This window comes from Scardinius erythrophthalmus, assembly GCF_964197995.2.
Source record: "Scardinius erythrophthalmus genome assembly, chromosome: 1".
NCBI lineage: Eukaryota > Metazoa > Chordata > Actinopteri > Cypriniformes > Leuciscidae > Scardinius > Scardinius erythrophthalmus.
Genome location: NC_138221.1, coordinates 3,123,982 through 3,143,711, shown reverse-complemented (window position 1 = coordinate 3,143,711; position 19,730 = coordinate 3,123,982). Strand labels below are relative to the sequence as shown.

The 19,730-nt window shown below is 37.8% G+C and overlaps 1 protein-coding gene across 2 annotated transcripts; it reads left to right on the top strand.

The window, feature by feature from the left end:
* The first annotated feature begins 960 nt into the window (after positions 1-960).
* On the top strand, positions 961-18,459 carry LOC308690428 (uncharacterized protein). Of its 2 annotated transcripts, XM_081364836.1 has the most exons (8): positions 961-1,077; positions 1,471-1,783; positions 1,865-2,233; positions 4,557-4,616; positions 14,952-15,266; positions 17,105-17,491; positions 18,044-18,103; positions 18,249-18,459. In XM_081364836.1, exons 3-8 carry the CDS (start codon positions 2,032-2,034, stop codon positions 18,284-18,286), a joined length of 1,062 nt encoding a protein of 353 aa, XP_081220962.1. In that variant the 5' UTR covers positions 961-1,077; positions 1,471-1,783; positions 1,865-2,031; the 3' UTR covers positions 18,287-18,459. The 2 variants fall into 2 exon arrangements, with proteins under 2 accessions (XP_081220962.1, XP_081220961.1); XM_081364835.1 differs by having other exon boundaries at positions 983-1,077; positions 1,471-2,233.
* The last annotated feature ends 1,271 nt before the right edge of the window (positions 18,460-19,730 follow it).

Below are 19,730 nucleotides of genomic sequence, written 5' to 3'. Positions count from 1 at the left end.
TATCCAGTCTAAAGAACTCTGTTCAACAAAAGCACTGCTTACTTACAAGATTATGAAACAACAAAACTTCCAAGAACTCTTTCTTTATGTGTTTATGTTGTGTGTGTATATGTGTATGTATCAAGCCATTTTAAACCATCTAACACACATGTTGGTGCTGTCCCGCTTGTTGCAGAAATGATCTGTTTAGTGGTGAGACTGCAATGAAAAGCAAACCCACTTGTCTTTGAAGTACTTTATTCTTGCAAGAAGGCCTTAGTACAGTTAATTCCCTTATAAGGTAAAGCTTGGGACTTTCATTAACATAAGCTTGTGAAAGCACATATTCAGATTATCTACAGATCGTATCATCCTTGTCTTATGCAGCACACACACCAAAAGCTCTATATGGAAAGTTCCCCTGTTCCCTTTGACCCTCTTCGGCTGGACACCTTTTCTATCTGTGAAGCAAGAGATGCTCCAAGTTCTCTTCAAAAACACATGTGGTTTTAACACCCTGAAACATGTCATGTACCGATAGCTACACACATACACTCTCTTCCTATGACCCTTAAGTTCGCAGTCCAAGCTCAAACTAGGCTTTAGGTTGAGCTCGCCCTGCAAATTCAACACATCTTCATTTGAACATTTTATTTCAACCAGCTACTTTTCACACATTCTCTTTTATTTCGAGAACAACTATTGCAACTATTAACCAATTGTAGCATCTATACATCTGTAGAGGAAAGTTGAGTGTCACTCAGAGTCAAGACCATTCAAGACCACAGAGCAAAATCCTCAGTGTTAAAGTACACAGTTCAGAGTCTATATGAGCCCAATCTACAGAGAGGACAAAGTTACACTGGTATAGTGTCACTATATAGCAACGGATTTAAACACTCGGTTGGTCAGATGAGAGGAAGTTAATAACCACAGGAGGAGCTGATGATGTTTAAAGGAGGAGCTGTAACTATATATAATGAAGAGAAAGAGCTGTAACTATATATAATGCAGAGGAAGACTGACAGAAACAGAAAATGGCTGATAAGTGTGATCTGTGTCTGCTGGGACTGATCATTCTCTCTTCACTTCTCACAGGTAAAGAAATCTGTATTTTCTCTAAAGACATTTAGTGGAATTAGTCTGGAAAGAGTTCATTTGAACATGCTCAGTTTATTCTTGCACACATTCACGTTGTGATCTCAGAGTTGTGTATTGATACACACAGATCATACTGTATTATTCCTGATACTGGACATAGTGTCACTCAAACATCTGATGATGAAGAATTATCTTCATATTAAGAGTGTGTCAGTGATTTGAACAGCTCTCTGATAAAGACTAATAGTTTATTCTGGAGAGTGTGTTGTTTGCTTTAAGTCAGGAAAAATACTATGATTTAAAACAAACTTCTGCTTTTTATGCTGGTGTGTTTTATGTTTCATTTATTAATATATATCATAATGATCACTGAGATATACTGTGTTTCAGGAACCAGTGGAGTGGATGTGTTCATCAGTTCTGGTGAAAATGTCTCTCTGTCCTGTAATAAAACTCTTTCTGACTGCAACTCAACTACATGGACCTACAATAACATACATTCAGCAGTTAAACTGATTACTGGAGGGATAAAGAATAAAGACACAGAGAGACATGAGAGACTGAGTCTGGAGTCTGACTGCTCTCTGAACATCAAGAACGTCACAGGAGAAGATTATGGAATATACATCTGCAGACAATATTTTGTTGTGAATGAAGTTGCACGTGTTTATCTGAATGTTCTTCATGGTAAGTTTATGATTATGTGGTCAATTTAAAAAGGGCAGATTCTCCCTTTAAACTCAGATGATGATTGAAGAGTCTGTGATTTGTGTCTTGTGTTCAGTTTCAGTGTCTCCATCATCTTCGTCATCTTCATCATCATCATCATCATCATCATCTCCATCATCATCTTCATCCTCACAGACTGAGATCAGTCCAGGCCGCTCTGTGACTCTCTCCTGTCAGTTGTATTCAGTCACCTGTGATTATTGGGTCCGTTATGAGGGACTTATGCTGTTGTGGGTGAATCAGGCTGGTGTTGATCTGAAGACAGACTCCAGATATCAGATATTATCATCATCAGGTCCAGATCGCTGTAACATCACTCTCACTACAACACTACTGAATGAAGATGACAACAGAGAGTGGAGATGTCAGCTTACTCTGGGAAATCAACTCTTGATCTCAGTCAGATACACTGTCAAGTATTCAGGTGAGAAAACACTCTTTTCTGACAGATTTGTGAAAACTTCCACAGATTGGCTCTACTCTTTCTGATGGCTTCATACGTTTTGGAGTTGTAAAATATTAGTGGTCAAAGTCATAAACTGCATAACAATCCTTATAATTCCCAATATTGGCCTCCTACATGGGTCATACATGATATATTGCATAAATCAGACGAGTGTATTAAAGGGTTAGTTCGCCCATTTAAGACATGAAGTTGTATGCAATCCTTACCAGCACTATAGTGCATACACACTGACCCACTCTGTGGTCACCTCCCTGGGCAGAGTTCTGGCCGCTGGAAGTTTTTCAAGAAAGTATTCCCGGTTAGTTTCCGGGGCCTCAAAACTGTGCGTTTTTACGTGAAAAAATTATATGCGTTTCAAAGCTTGATTAATTTACATCACAAAAAACACGCCAGACAAAATTCATACCTCAGTTTTTAATCGGCACTATTTTCTTTCCATTTCTATCAATCGCTGCTGTCAACGTCAACAGTGCGCACGTTCCGATCAGCTGTTCCATAGTGTTTACACAATCGAATGACAACGACGTAAAAAGTAGAAAATTAACAATGGTGCGAACTTGTAAATTCCCAGGTTGTGACCACAAGAATGTGCCGGGATCACTGTTCAGATTCCATCGTTTTCCTGTTTCGGATATAGCTAATATGAGACAGCTTTGGCTGGTTGCCATCGGCTACTCTGCGGGAGCTAAAATATCCAGAATCAAGGATTTTCGTGTGTGCAGTGCTCACTTCAGCGAAGACGATTACATCCCCAACCAAGGAGGAAAAAAAAACAGATTTTAAAGAGTTTTGCTATACCAGTACCACGGGTAAGCTCTATATTTACTAACTTTATGATCCCATGTCTAAACTGTACAGTAAACAATGTTTAGACTCCAGTGGAAATCACGTGAAAAGAGGTCTAATATAAAAACATAGGATATAGGTACAATTTGCTGAGAAAACTATTTGGATGTAATGCAGACAGACCTGTAATGCAGTTGGCCTCCTCGTCAATCGATGGGTTTTGCATCTGTGGCATGAGTTCCCATTCGTGGCAGCAATAGCTTCTGTTTTTGAACAAGTGCACCACCATTTGTCGTTCATCCTGGCTCTTGCTACAGCTGTGGGCCCAGCATCAACTTGGACAACTTCATCTCTGTCCTCTCGCTCTCTCTCTTCCCGTTCTATCTCCATCTGCTGAAGTTCGGCATCGGTATACTCCGGTTCATAAAGGTATCCCTTTGGCGTTGTGCTAAAATTACTTTAATCATCATCTGTTCCGTCTGACATTGTGCTAAAATTGGTTTCATCATCAGAAGTTTCGTAGTCAGACATGTTGTCAGCGAGTCGCGCTATCAACAGCTGATCGGAATGTGCGCACTGTTGACGTTGACTGCAGCGCGGATTGATAGAAATGGAAAGAAAATAGTGCCCATTAAAACTGAAGTATGAATTTTGTCTGGCGTGTTTTTTGTGATGTAAATTAATCAAGCTTTAAAACGCATATAATTTTTTCACGTAAAAACGCACAGTTTTGAGGCCCCGGAAACTAACCGGGAATACTTTCTTGAAAAACTTCCAGTGGCCAGAACTCTGCCCAGGGAGGTGACCACAGAGTGGGTCAGTGTGTATGCACTATAGTGCTGGTAAGGATTGCATACAACTTCATGTCTTAAATGGGCGAACTAACCCTTTAAAGCCTAGTATGACCCATGTAGGAGGTCGGCTTTAGGAATTATAAGGCTTATGTCCTTCATTCAAGCTGAAGGTTTATTTGCAGAAGCTCAACTGTGTTTCACTCTCATATAAACCAGGAATAAATTATACAGTAACACAGTAATACAGTTATACAGTAATACAGTACAGTCTCTTCTCAACTACTGCCACTGTAAACTGTGATGATGAACACAAACTGCAGGTCATGATCGATATGAACATATGATGTTAATGTCCTAAAGATGATGCGTCTGAACATTCATCTTCTGCAGCTCCAGTCGCTTCACCAACACTGATTCCAGTCAGAAGCTCAAACTCTGAGAAGACATCAAGCCGAACTACAGCAGCAGCTCCTACACAAGGTTCATGATCACATGATCACTGTATAAATAGATTTACTTTTGGTGAATGGCGATAGTCATTCTCCTCCTGACAGCTTGAGAGTGAAGTAAGAAGATAATAGATGACAGACTCGTGCACATATTCATCATTTCTGTGATGTGAAGCTCCAGTATTATGTGATGATGATGTTGTGTATATGTGGCATTATGTGTTGAACTGAACTAACAGACGTGATCCACAGATCCAGCTGATACAGCATCAGAAACTGAAGTCAGTGTGACTGCTGGATCATTATACAGAGGTACGACACGTTCATTTATACTGACAGCTTTATAACATTAAACTATCAGTCAGTCTGTAAATGCTTCATCAATAACTGTTGATAGTTGAATACCCTTGACTTCAGTCATGTACAGTTTCTCTTCTTCCTCTCATGTTTCCTGCAGTGATTGTGATTATTGTTGAGATGGCAGTGTTTGCTGCTCCTACTGTGATTCTTCTTCAGATCATCTGTGCAAGAAGAGCTGGTGAGTTTTGAGCCGCACACAATCTGATGATTCACACTCATCTGATCTGGAACAATCTGCAATCATGATAAAAACACATACGAGAGGTCAGTCAATGCTTTTATTTTGCAGGGAGGAAGGACTCGAAGCACCCAGAGGAAATAGAGATGCCGACAATATTAGAATAAAATACTGATGAGTTTAGAGCCAATCTGCAGCAATATTTACAATAGCAGAAACTTACAGAGGATTGTTCATTGTTTTATTTTCTTCTTCTCAGAAAACAGAGAGAAAAACTCTGAGCACTTATAGTGACATAATCAAGTTTAGATTAAAATGTGTTTTTTACATATAAAAAGCCAGATTTATTTTCATTTATATGGATTTTATGGATATATTTGCCTACAGTGTTGAAAGTCATTCTCTTGCGCTTCATATGTAAACTGCTTTAAATATAATATTAATACAGTAATGGACAGACTCAGACTGTATAATCTCTCTCTGTTCTGTGTGATGGAGCTGATTTGAGGATTCTTGGATCTTGTCTGTTCATTCCTGCTTTTAGCAGCTTTTTTTCATTTTGAATGATTGCTATAATTTTCTTAATAAACCTCTGCAGTTGTGTTTAATAAGTGTCCTTTCCTGAGATGTTTGTTAGGAATATGTTAATTCCCCTTCATGAGCTGGTAATGTATCTGTAAGTCCACTGAAGCGAGTTGTAGTTGAGAAGCCGCATCACATCTACGTCGTCAAGCTCAGTTTCTAATTGACTTCAATTTTCTCTGTTGAAGTCTGTGGGGTCGCTGTGTCCATTTCTTTTACTGTGTATGGTTGCAGGCCGATCTCAATCGCGCGACACTGTTAGGAGATCCAGACTCTGGAGATCCAGTGAAGAAATCCATTGAATTCGTATAAGAATTAATAACATCATCACTAAACCACAGATATCAGATCAAACAGCGCTGTGGAAACCAGGAGAAACACTTAGAGAAGGCTTTCAGTCCACAAATCAGCAACATTCATCATGGATTTAATGTAGTAACTGTAACCATAATGTGACGGAAATAGTCAAACGCTTACAAATCTTTTTCCAGCACTTCAAAACTATCATATATAAATGTTATTTTTAATGTGATGACCAACACATTTTTTGTTCATCCTTCAAAAATTGCCTTATTTAAATTCTTATTTAAACACTTATTTAAAAATAATAAAATGAATAAATTACCATTGTAAACAGTAGGATGCTCATTGGCTATTTTCACTCCCTAATATATATTTTTTCACTCGGTTTGCTTTTTAATTAATATTAAGACATTATGAATGAATTTTATGAATAATATTATGAATAATTAAAGTTAATGTCATCTAAATTAAGCTTAGTGCTTTATTGTCAGCCCCAGTGCCACCAGATACTCTCTGCAGAACCCAGTGGCTCCGGTGCCGCTGCCCTCAGATGCTAGTCTGGAGCCTGTGGACTTAAAATAAAACTGCACAATGTAATATCTTTACGTTAAGACTATTTATTATTAAATAATTTGTCAGTATTACAGTTATTTAGGGGGAAAATTTAAAAATTGCATTGCAAGCTGATTTAAGGTGTGCCCCTACATTTTCTGCTTGTGCTCCTAAAAGTGCCCACTAGAGGGAGACATAGAATAAGGATGGAAACTATGAATGGAAATAATCACATTGATCTAGTAAACTAATTATCATGATTTAGTAACATTAACCAATGGAAAATAAAAAAATATATATATTATAAAATAAAAGTAAACATTTCTAAAAATTTCAAATGTTATAAATGCATGAATGTTATATTTCTATATATTTTATAATTATTTGTTATTTTCCTAAGTGTTTAAAACATGTATAATAAATAAATGTTGCTTGCCACTAGAGGGAGACACAACATAAGGATGGAAACTATGAATGGCATTAATCACATTGATCTAGTTCATTTTTATAACTTATGGTGAACTAACAGAATTGTTTTATACAATTAGTGTACATAGAATCTGTGAAATGCTTATGGATAATTAAATGTTATAACACATATATACACATATGTTATACAAGTATTTATACCATATATGGTGCACTTATTATAAATGTTGTAAACACTGATTTATTTATTTATTTTTTTATTTTTTTATTTTTTTTATGAACATGAGCCCATCATATTATCACTATATAAAAGTTTGGTAGTAAATGAAATATAAATAAATAAAAATGTAACTTTAAAAATAAATATTTTTTTTGTAAAAATGAAACATAAATACACATACTACCACTAAAAACATTTTTAAAAAAAAGTGATTTACAAAATATGGGCTAACTTTACATCTAAAAGAGTGAACTTACTTTTGAACAAAAGAAATGGACTGGGGCGTACTCGTCCAGCCACTCGAGATCTAACCCCTCCTCACGGCACGATTTACGACTCAGCCCACAGTCAAATACTCCTGATCAACGGGGATGTTCTGCAGAGCCTTAAATAAAACCACTTGCGTTTGTCGATCTCAGAGGGTTAATAAACATATTAATGGCAAAGGTGTAATTACACTATTCAGCACAAATAGGGCTACTATTGAATTTTTTTTACCATTGCACGATATTATCATTTTTTGAGTTTCACATGTAGATAGATAGATAGATAGATAGATAGATAGATAGATAGATAGATAGATAGATAGATAGATAGATAGATAGATAGATAGATAGATAGATAGATAGATAGATCGTTCACTGGTATTATTTACATTGCAAATACAACTTTATGAGATTTCAGATTTATTTTTATTTAAAGAAATCACAACCATATTTTACCACTATTATTACATGTAATAACCCTAAAAGACAGATAATATAATTATTTAAAACAAGGTATAACATGCTATAGACATACATATCCTGAATAAACACTTCTTTCTAATCACTCATACAGATCTTTACAAGTACCCCCACAGATCTTTCCAATCAATCACACGAATCTTTCCAATCACTCACACGGATCTTTCCAAGTATCCTCACAGATCTTTCCAATCAATCACACGAATCTTTCCACTCACTCACACAGATCTTTCCAAGTACCCCCACAGATCTTTCCAATCAATCACACGAATCTTTCCAATCACTCACACGGATCTTTCCAAGTACCCTCACAGATCTTTCCAATCAATCACACGAATCTTTCCAATCACTCACACGGATCTTTCCAAGTATCCTCACAGATCTTTCCAATCAATCACACGAATCTTTCCACTCACTCACACAGATCTTTCCAAGTACCCTCACAGATCTTTCCAATCAATCACACGGATCTTTCCAATCACTCACACAGATCTTTCCAAGTACCCTCACTGATCTTTCCAATCAATCACACGGATCTTTCCAATCACTCACACGGATCTTTCCAAGTACCCTCACAGATCTTTCCAAGTACCCTCACAGATCTTTCCAATCAATCACACGGATATTTCCAATCACTCACACAGATCTTTCCAGGTTGTTGTTGTTGTTTCGCAAGTGGTGCTTGCAGTGGCAAAATTCGCCACTGGGAAGATGCTAACACAATTAACATGTTGTGATACCATGATATACCACGTTTTAGCATTATTTACCACTATTTACCATGTTTCTTAAGATGATTTACTACGATTTACCACATTCCAGCATGATTTACTATGATTAACATGTTGTTAGAATGATGCTAGCATGATTAGCATGTTGGTAGCATGATGCTAGCATGATTAGAATGTTGGTAGCATGATGCTAGCATGCTTTTAACAAGATGCTAGCATTATTAGCATGTCGGTAGCATGATGCTAGCTTAATTAGCCTGTTGCTAGCATTATGTTAACATGATTAGCAAGTTGTGTGAGTGTGTGAGTGAGTGTGTGAGTGAGTGATTGAGTGTGTGTGTAAGTGAATGATTGAGTGTGTTAGCGAGTGAGTGAGTGAGTGTGTGAGTGAGTAAATGAGTGAGTGATTGTGTGTGTACCTGTGTGCAGTAGGGTATTATTAGGGTATTATTATAGGTTAAAAATAACAACTCAAATGAAATATAATAGGGTTTTATTATAATGTTATAATATATTAACGATGTATGTAATAAATATGTATAAAATTAAAATAAATATGTAACATAGTTCATATATTTAGCAAAATATTCCTCTAGCTAATTTGTCTACTAGAGATGATCGGTTCAGGTGATACAGCGATCTGTCACGTCACATTTACAAGCGCCAAAACCGTATTTATTGTTGAATTGAAACAATAAATAAAATGGACAGAATCTGAGAGCTGAGAGTGTGTTTCATATCAATAGTAGCCTTGTCCTCTTGGACAGATCATTAATAGTTTTAAAACAATATCTTATCATTTATATGCAGATGACATTCAGTTACTTTTTTTCGTTCAAACCTGATAGTCTAGATAAACTGTCAGTTCTACAGGACTGTTTAGTCTCCATTAACAAATGGATGGCAAACAATTTTTCTGCAACTTAATAAGGATAAAACTGAATTGATGATCTTTGCTCCTGACAATATTATACCTAAGATTAAGCAGGTTTTGGGGGTTTCAGCCACCTCAGATTGTAGTGAAATGAGAAATCTGGGTGTCTGCCTGGATAGAGCCATATATTTTAACAATCATATAAAGTCTGCAGTTCGCTCATGTTTTTACCATCTTAGGAACATTGCTCAGATTAGATCGGTAGTCACAAGAAAAGAGATGGAGATGCTTGTTCATGCCTTCATCTCATCAAGATTGGACTACTGTAATGTTCTGTACACTTGTTTGAATAAGTCTTCTATGCAGCGACTACAAGTTGTACAAAATGCTGCAGCAAGGCTTTTGACTGGTACCAGTAAGTGGTCTCATATAAGACCAGTTCTCAAGGACCTTCATTGGCTTCCAGTTGAATTCAGAGTGCAGTTTAAAATTTTTGTTATCACTTATAGAGCCCTGCACGGCCAGGCACCTCTCTATATTCAAGATCTTTTACACAAACATTCACCGGGTCGGCTCTTACGGTCTTCTGGTATGGACCTTCTAATTGTCCCTAGAACTCGTCTAAAGACTAAAGGGGACTGTGCCTTTTGTACTGTGGCACTGAGGCTTTGGAACTCACTTCCATTGGCACTGAGAACTATGGATTCTGTCAGTTCTTTTAAAAAACATCTGAAGACACATCTTTTTGGGCTTGCTTTTATTTGACAGCATTGGTTACTTGTGTTTTGTGTGTTGTTTTGCTAGATCTATTGTTTGCATGTCTGATCTTTTCTTTTAATTAACAGTTTGTAAAGCACTTTGTGACTTTTTGTCTGTGAAAGGTGCTATATAAATAAATTTTACTTACTTACTTACTTGTCTGTCGGTGTCAGTCCTCTTTGCTTCATGATTTTCCTCTGCGTGAGAAACTGGATGTGTGTCGTGAGAGCGAGTGAAAAGTGTCGATTGCCTGATTCTCCGCATTGGCAGCCCTGCATGAAGTCAAATTAATTTCCATAACACACCACTGAGGATTTGTTCTGCATGATATCAGCATTGACCAGCAGGTGTCGCTGTGTGCATTTGAAACCTGGAGAAATCAACCACTTTTACACACATCAGGCTGGAAAGCTTTAAAGCTTCATGAAGCTTCATCTCACCATCACTACCTTCAGGTTCACTCAGCTCAACAGTTATACGCTATATTAGCAATAATGATTATTTTGGGAGTCATGGATGAGCTTTGATTGGTGGTTCCCATCATGCACTGCAACATTAGGCTTTATATGTTTATTTCACCAGTGATGGTTGGTTGATCAGATAAACAGGAAGTGAATAACCACAGGAGGAGCTGATGATGTTTAAAGGAGGAGCTGTAACTATATATAATGATCTGAAAAAGATGGCGCCGGTGTGTCTGGCTCGCCGTCTTACCTTGACAGTCTTTGTTTTGTTTGTGTGGTTTGTGCTGTCTGTCCCAAAGACCATTCATTCTCTGTTGGTGTATGATCGTCAAGAGCTACTTAAAATTAAAAGTACGGTGGACTTTACAGCAAACTACTCCCAGGGTGGTTCAAAAACATTTCCTCCTCCACTCTTGACGGATGTCCCAGCTCATCTGATCTGCATCGAGGGTCCATCTCCACGGAGACGCAGACGTAGAGGGGCGCGTAGCGGCTGGCTAGTCCGGATTAAGGCATGGCTGGCTTCACCCTCTGAGTTGTTGCCGGTGACACCGGAATGTCACCGATGTTTTCAACGCCTTTTCGCTCGTCGCGGCCTTGCTCCAACTACCAGCTGGTTGATACCTGTTGTAGGCCTGCACGAGGAGCGACATGGTTTGCGCACCTGCGCGCCTCGTTCTCGAAGTCCTTGCGGAAGAAAATACAGCAACCTTCGGCCGCTGTGCCGGTCAGCTCTTGCGGCTGAAATCTCGACTCTACCGACCAAATGTGCATTGATAAATGCAAGGTCGGTAATGAACAAAACTTTCATCCTTAAGGACTTCTTCATCACACAAGCTGTGGATGTACTGTTTTTAACAGAAACATGGATTGCCGTGGGTGAGTCAGATGCCTTTACAGACCTCTTACCTCCTGACTGTACTTTTTTAAATTCCCCAAGGACCACTGGACGTGGAGGAGGAATAGCGACTGTCTTAAAGAGCAGCTTACATTGTAAGCTTTTGGCACCATCTGTTTTTTCATCATTTGAATCGAGCTCGTTTATTTTAGGCCGATCGGATCCCGTACTGTGTGCGGTGATATATCGCCCGCCGAAATATAATAAACATTTTATAAAGGAGTTCTCTGATTTTTTGGCCAGTATTGTGACAGACTATGACAGAGTTTTAATTGTTGGTGACTTTAATGTACATGTTTGTTGTCCATCCAAACCACTTTCTAAAGATTTTTTAGATATGATTGATACTTTTAACTTTTCTCAACATGTCAGTGGACCCACACAGGAACAGGGGCACACGTTAGATCTTGTGTTATCCTATGGTTTGCCCATTCTAAATATTCAGATACAGGATGCTGTTTTTTCCGATCACATGCCGGTTCTATTTGATTTTACTTTGTCTTGTTGTAAATCAAAACTAAATGCCCCTGCACGCCTAGGTCGTGTGTTTAAGCCGACCACTGCTGCTCAGTTTTCTTGTGTTTTTCAACAGTCGTCTCAGCTTGATACTGGTCTCATAGCTGACACAGAGAAATTAACCTCTTCCTTTCTCTCAACATGTGCTAGCATTCTTGACATTGTTTCTCCTTTAAAAGTTGTGCGCTCTAGACCTAAATCTGAGCCATGGTTTAATGACACTACCCGTGCAGCAAGGAGAGAGTGCAGGAGAGCAGAGCGTCGGTGGAAGAAAGACAAGCTTCATGTCTTTTATGAAATTTTAAAAGAAAGCTGGAGAAATTATCAAAAAATAGTAAAAGCTGAAAAGAATAGATATCTAAAAGAAAAAATAGTCCAAAATTTAAATAAACCACATGTCCTTTTTAAAAGTATTAATTCAATCTTAAATTCACCCCAATCCTCTTGTTTAGAAGCTTCTTCTGAAGTCTGTGAGAACTTTTTACATTATTTTTTAGATAAGATTGCCTCTATTAGAGCTCATATTTCCCCACCTGTATTCGATCCCTCTGAAATGCTGACCTGTTTAACAGTGTTTGACCAGTTTGAGCCCGTGTCACTTTCTTGTCTCAATAAATTAATTTTAAAGCTTAATCCCTCAGTATGTCCCACGGACATTATCCCCCCTCGCCTTTTTAAGGAGGTCTGGACCACTATAGGGCAAAATGTCCAAAAAATTATCAACAGCAGTCTGACTTCAGGAATTGTTCCAGCGTATTGCAAGGAGGCAACTGTTGTACCTCTAATTAAAAAGCAAAATCTGGACACTACTATTTTAGCTAACTACCGACCGATATCAAAGCTTCCTTTTATTTCAAAAATTTTAGAAAAAACAGTTTTTGCACAATTACAATCCTATTTAGATACAAACGGTATTTTAGAAATTTTTCAATCTGGTTTTAAAGCTTTTCATAGTACAGAGACTGCACTTTTAAGAGTTTTTAATGATCTTTTATTAACTACAGACCGTGGAGACTCAGTTATTCTTATGCTTTTAGACCTTACTGCTGCTTTCGACACAATTGATCATGCCATTCTTATCTCTCGTCTAGAGCACTGTGTAGGCATCCGAGATACTGCCCTGCAGTGGTTCAAATCGTATTTATCTGACCGATTTTTTTCTGTTAAACTTGGTGACTCTACATCATCTATCGCCCCCCTTCTCTGTGGAGTCCCTCAAGGCTCAGTCCTTGGACCACTACTGTTCTCCTTGTACCTTCTCCCTCTAGGAAATATTTTTAAAAGACATGGTATTTCCTACCATTTTTATGCGGATGACTCGCAAATCTATTTACCGTTGAGAAGAGATGCAAACAGTTCCCTGACTCCGTTATTTGAATGTCTCAAGGATATTAAAACCTGGATGTCTTTTAATTTTTTAAATTTAAACGAAGAAAAAACTGAGATCATTGTGTTTGGACCCAGCCGGATTTGTGACTCACCTCCCGTAAACCTTGGGTCCCTGCAGCAATATGTAAAGCCAGTAATTACCAATTTAGGCGTTAAAATTGACAATGAATTTAAGCTTGACAAGCAGATAAACATGGTGGTTAAATCATGTTTTTATCAATTGAGACTTTTAGCTAAAATTAAACCTGTTTTATCTTTTAACATTTTTGAGCAAGTGATTCATGCTTTTATATCGACCCGTTTGGACTACTGCAATGCACTTTACATTGGCGTGAACCAAACTTCTCTTTCACGCCTACAGTTAGTCCAAAATGCAGCTGCTCGTTTATTAACAGGAACCCGGAAACATGAACACATTACTCCTATTTTGGCCTCGCTCCACTGGCTCCCTGTATATTTTAGAATACATTTTAAGATTTTAATGTTTGTTTTTAAGTCGCTAAATGGCTTGGCACCTCAGTACATTTCAGAGCTCCTGCACATTTACACCCCGTCAAGGTCACTGAGGTCTGGTGATCAGCTGCGGCTGAACGTGCCCAGGACCAGGCTGAAGACCAGAGGCAACCGCTCTTTTTCAGCAGTTGCTCCCAAATTGTGGAATGACTTACCGCCGCACATTAAAGGTGCGCCCACCCTCCACATTTTTAAATCTCGTTTAAAAACACATTTTTATTCCTTGGCCTTTGATTCAACATGAGAGCTGATGTGGTCTTCGTTGTCGTTGTCATTGTTGATGCTTTTAGTTATTTATTTATCTGTGTTTGTTTTTGTTTTATATTTTTATCTCTGTAAAGCACTTTGGTAACCTTGCTGTTTGTTTAAATTGTGCTATATAAATAAAGTGGTATGGTATGGTATGGTATGGAAGAGCAAGACTGACAGAAACAGAAAATGGCTGATAAGTGTGATCTGTGTCTGCTGGGACTGATCATTCTCTCTTCACTTCTCACAGGTAAAGAAATCTGTATTTTCTCTAAAGACATTTAGTGGAATTAGTCTGGAAAGAGTTCATTTGAACATGCTCAGTTTATTCTTGCACACATTCACGTTGGGTTGATCTCAGAGTTGTGTATTGATACACACAGATCATACTGTATTATTCCTGATACTGGACATAGTGTCACTCAAACATCTGATGATGAAGAATTATCTTCATATTAAGAGTGTGTCAGTGATTTGAACAGCATAAAGACTAATAGTTTAACACCCTGAAACATGTCCTGTACGTATAGCTACACACACACACACACTCTTCCTATGACCCTTAAAGGGATAGTTCATAGTTTATACCAACCTTCTTTAAAATATCATCTTTTGTGTTCAGCAGAAGAAAGGAAATCATACAGGTTTTAGTTCATAGTGTCACTCAAACATCTGATGATGAAGAATTATCTTCATATTAAGAGTGTGTCAGTGATTTGAACAGCTCTCTGATAAAGACTAATAGTTTATTCTGGAGAGTGTGTTGTTTGCTTTAAGTCAGGAAAAATACTATGATTTAAAACTTCTGCTTTTTATGCTGGTGTGTTTTATGTTTCATTTATGAATATATATCATAATGATCACTGAGATATACTTTGTTTCAGGAACCAGTGGAGATGATGATGTGTACATCAGTTCTGGTGAAAATGTCCGTCTGTCCTGTAATAAAGCTCTTTCTGACTGCAAATCAACTACATGGATCTACAAGAACAGATTCAGTTATTCAGCAGTTGATCTGATTACTGGAGGGATAAAGAATAAAGACACAGAGAGACATGAGAGACTGAGTCTGGAGTCTGACTGCTCTCTGAACATCAAGAACGTCACAGGAGAAGATTATGGATTATACAGATGCAGACAATATGTGAATGGAGAACAACAAGGACCTGTTGATTATGTTTATCTGCATGTTCTTCATGGTAAGTTTATGATTATGTGGTCAATTTAAAAAGGGCAGATTCTCCCTTTAACCCTCTGGGGACCAAAAACGCGCCGGCGTGTTTTGCTCGTTTTTTTTTTAGCAATGAAAAATAAACACAAAATGCTCTGTTAATTTTGATCTTTAATTTTCGTGTTATACATCAATCGATCCTGTTCAGTTTCTATTTTTTTTCAGGATACTCACAATAGAAAAAAAGTGTTTTGCTTTTTGACAAATAAAGAAACTTTAACATGATGCGATGTCTGCCTTCTGTCTGTCAGAAAACTCCCATTTGAAACGCGTTCGAAAATGATCTATAACTCCGCGAAAATTCAGTCAAACTGGCAAACAGACCCACGGGCATAAAGCTTGAGATCGCAGCTGTTAAATGAAGTCACTTATATAAAAAACAAATATTATCAGCTTCTGTAATCTGTATAAAAAGAGAGCGACTCCAGTCGACCTCATTACGAGATGATTCACACTAATGTGACCACTCCCCGGAGAGCGCGTGCTATTCAAACGCAAATTCTGAGAACTATTTCAGAGCTGTGAAACGCCCACATCAGCTGTAAACAAAGCGCGTCGCGATGGTCGCGACTCCTCGCGAGTGAGACATTATAGCCTACCTTTATGGAGAAAAGTTTCCTCAGAACAGTGCTGATATGAGGAGCAATATATCCTGATATGAGGAGCAGATCCCGCTGAGGAGTGAGGTAGGCTGTTTTCTTTTCTCACGTGTGGAATAACGTTATGGAATAACGTTAGTGTAGGCCTATGCAAACCGCAAAAAGATGAATCGCATTTCTATAATATGACTCGCCTTTCTGTGAGATGAATGAAGGGGACATATTTGTAAAGACTGTTTAGCCTAAATATGAATCGCGCGTCTGTTTGTGAAAGAATAAACTGCTTTGCTATAGCCTACTGAGATGAGTAAAAATCGACTGGAATATGTTGAAATAAAATGTATTTGTATAAGCAACATATTAACCTGCAAAAAAATACTATTTTTGTCAAAAATAAATGCATAGACTAAGATGTTAGATGTTCCAATGTTGGCTATATTCAAACTAATGAATACATATGATAAAATGTAGGCCTATAATCTTTTTTTTTTTTTTTTAAAGAAATTGTACACTTGAAATATTGTTGAAATTGTAATTATTGTTGTAATTGTAACATTTTTAATAAAATAGCAAAACATATTTACAAGAGAGGTGTAAGCGAAATCTTAAATGGTCAATATAAGTCTTCTAAATACATCTTTTGTCTTTGCATTGTGGCTCAGTCAGTGTCACACCTGAATGAATGGCTCATTATGCAGAGTGGGTGTGGGACACTGTAATCTAAGGTGTAAACTACTCCTCCCCCTCGCATATTGGCTTTCCAAGCAAAACCTGTTTTACACTATTTAAATCAATGTATTTTTTTTTTGTGAACGATAAAGCAAGACTATTTTCACATAATTTTGAAGCTAGAACTCAAAGGAACAACATCAATTACTCAAAAGTCTTGTGGACACATATTTAATATGTGTTTTGTGTTCTTAAATCAGCAACTTTCATTTTATTTTTTTCCAATAACCACGCATAAACATTATTCTCTTAAAAATACAAACATCTACATACACGTTGCTCGCATATTATGGTAGCCCTGTTTGTGCTATATAGAGTGAATTTACACCTTAGCCATTAACATGTTTACAAATAACTGAAAAAAGCACAAATATCAAGGCATGTCAGAACATCTCAAGGACTCCAAAAACAGCTTGGTCCCCAGAGGGTTAAACTCAGATGATGATTGAAGAGTCTGTGATTTGTGTCTTGTGTTCAGTTTCAGTGTCTTCATCATCATCTTCATCATCATCTTCATCATCATCATCTTCATCATCTTCATCATCTTCATCATCATCACAGACTGAGATCAGTCCAGGCCGCTCTGTGACTCTCTCCTGTCAGTTGTATTCTGGATACTCCTGTGATGATCGGGTCAGTTCTGGGGGAGTTGAGCTGTTGTGGGTGAATCAGGCTGGTGTTGATCTGAAGACAGACTCCAGATATCAGATATTATCATCATCATCATCAGCTCCAGATCAATATCCCTGTATCCTCACTCTGACTACAACACTCCTGAATGAAGATGACAACAGAGAGTGGAGATGTCAGCTTACTCGCAGAGATCAACTCGTGACCTCAGTCAGATACACTGTCAAGTATTCAGGTGAGAAAACACTCTTTTCTGACAGATTTGTGAAAACTTCCACAGATTGGCTCTACTCTTTCTGATGGCTTCATACGTTCTGGAGTTGTAAAATATTAGTGGTCAAAGTCATAAACTGCATAACAATCCTTATAATCCCCAATATTGGCCTCCTACATGGGTCATACATGATATATTGCATAAATCAGACAAGTGTATTAAAGCCTAGTATGACCCATGTAGGAGGTCGGCTTTAGGAATTATAAGGCTTATGTCCTTCATTCAAGCTGAAGGTTTATTTGCAGAAGCTCAACTGTTTTTCACTCTCATATAAACCAGGAATAAATTATACAGTAACACAGTAATACAGTTATACAGTAATACAGTACAGTCTCTTCTCAACTACTGCCATTCTCCTCCTGACAGCTTGAGAGTGAAGTAAGAAGATAATAGATGACAGACTCGTGCACATATTCATCATTTCTGTGATGTGAAGCTCCAGTATTATGTGATGATGATGTTGTGTATATGTGGCATTATGTGTTGAACTGAACTAACAGACGTGATCCACAGATCCAGCTGATCCAGCATCAGAAACTGGAGTCAGTGTGACTGCTGGATCATTATACAGAGGTACGACACGTTCATTTATACTGACAGCTTTATAACATTAAACTATCAGTCAGTCTGTAAATGCTTCATCAATAACTGTTGATAGTTGAATACCCTTGACTTCAGTCATGTACAGTTTCTCTTCTTCCTCTCATGTTTCCTGCAGCTCCTACTGTGGAATATCTATGTATTGACGGCATCTAAAACATTCAACGTTTCATGTATGAAAATATTCAAATGCACAAATTTTGATGAATCAATATTTCAATATAAAAAAAAACCTGGTTGCCTACTGCGTTAGATTAAACTGAAAAGGGTCATAGCACTTGCATATTGTTGTCCTATTGTTAGTTTAACTGCTTCTGTTGTTCTCATTTCATCATCTAATAAGTGTCCTTTCCTGAGATGTTTGTTAGGAATATGTTAATTCCCCTTCATGAGCTGGTAATGTATCTGTAAGTCCACTGAAGCGAGTTGTAGTTGAGAAGCCGCTTCAATAACCGAGAGCTAGATATTGGGTCTTAAACACCTCACGACACCCTGAAGGAGCCACTGAGAGGTCAGACTTGAAGCACTGTTCCTGAGATGCTCTTCTTGGTGGTTAACTGTAAGCAGCAGACAGATCCAGCAAGAGGAGAACTGAGGATTCGGAGGCTCCTCTTGCCAGTCTCAGAGCTTCAATAACCGAGAGCAGGGCCGTCTCAGTTTAGTGGCGCTTCTGAAGCCAGACTGGTTGTTGTCCAGGAGGATGTTCTGTGTGAGAAATGGAGATAGTTGGTGGAAAACGACTCGTTCAAGTGTTTTAGCAAAGTGGTCCAGAAGTTCAGGGAGGCGGAAGTTAAATCAGTGGTGCTTGAGAAATACATCCCAGATCTTCCAGAGCATTTGTAGTGTTGATAAAGGAGTCTGGATCTGATATATTTCTCAAGGCTGGAGAGAGTAAAGCAGAACGTTATAATCCATGTGTAGAAACTCCCTGAAGACAGTTAATATCTGCTTTACAGACGCTCATGTGCAAATGCAGCTTTATTTTACCAAGCTGATGCTAATAATTACTTTACAATACTTTTAAAATCTGTTTTATAATTCAGGAGTCATGGATAGTGGAAACATTTTCAGTAACGAACCAATTTTATCAGTAATAATTTCAAGAGTTTACTTCTAGAGTTTAACCCTCTGGAGTCTGGGCTGTTTTTGGGGCCCTTGAGATGTTCTGACATGCCCTGACATTTGTGCTTTTTTCAGTTGCTTATAAACATATTAATGGAAAAGGTGTAAATTCACTCTATAAAGCACAAACAGGGCTACAATAATATGTGAGCCACGTGAATGTACATGTTTTCATTTTTGAGAGAATAATGTTTATGCATGGATATTGAAAAAACTAAAAACTAAAATTTCTGAAATAAGGCCTCAAAACACATAGTAAATATGTGTCAATAAGACTTTTGACCAATGGATGTCCTCGCCTAGAATTTTTTCTTCAAAATTATTTGAAAATAGTCTTGCTTTATTGTTCACATAAAACCATACATTGATTTAAATTGATGTAAAACAGGTTTTGCTTGGAAAGCCAATATGCGAGGGGGCGTGAACGAGGAGTGGTTTACACCTGAATTACCACCCACTCTGCATAATGAGCCATTCA

Excerpts from the sequence above, each read along its gene's own strand:
- LOC308690428 (XM_081364835.1), top strand. The coding sequence starts at position 1,825 with ATGATGATTGAAGAGTCTGTGATTTGTGTCTTGTGTTCAGTTTCAGTG. Across the intron at positions 2,234-4,556 it reads ATACACTGTCAAGTATTCAG|ATCCAGCTGATACAGCATCA; the intron begins GTGAGAAAACAC and ends CGTGATCCACAG. Across the intron at positions 4,617-14,951 it reads TGCTGGATCATTATACAGAG|GAACCAGTGGAGATGATGAT; the intron begins GTACGACACGTT and ends ACTTTGTTTCAG.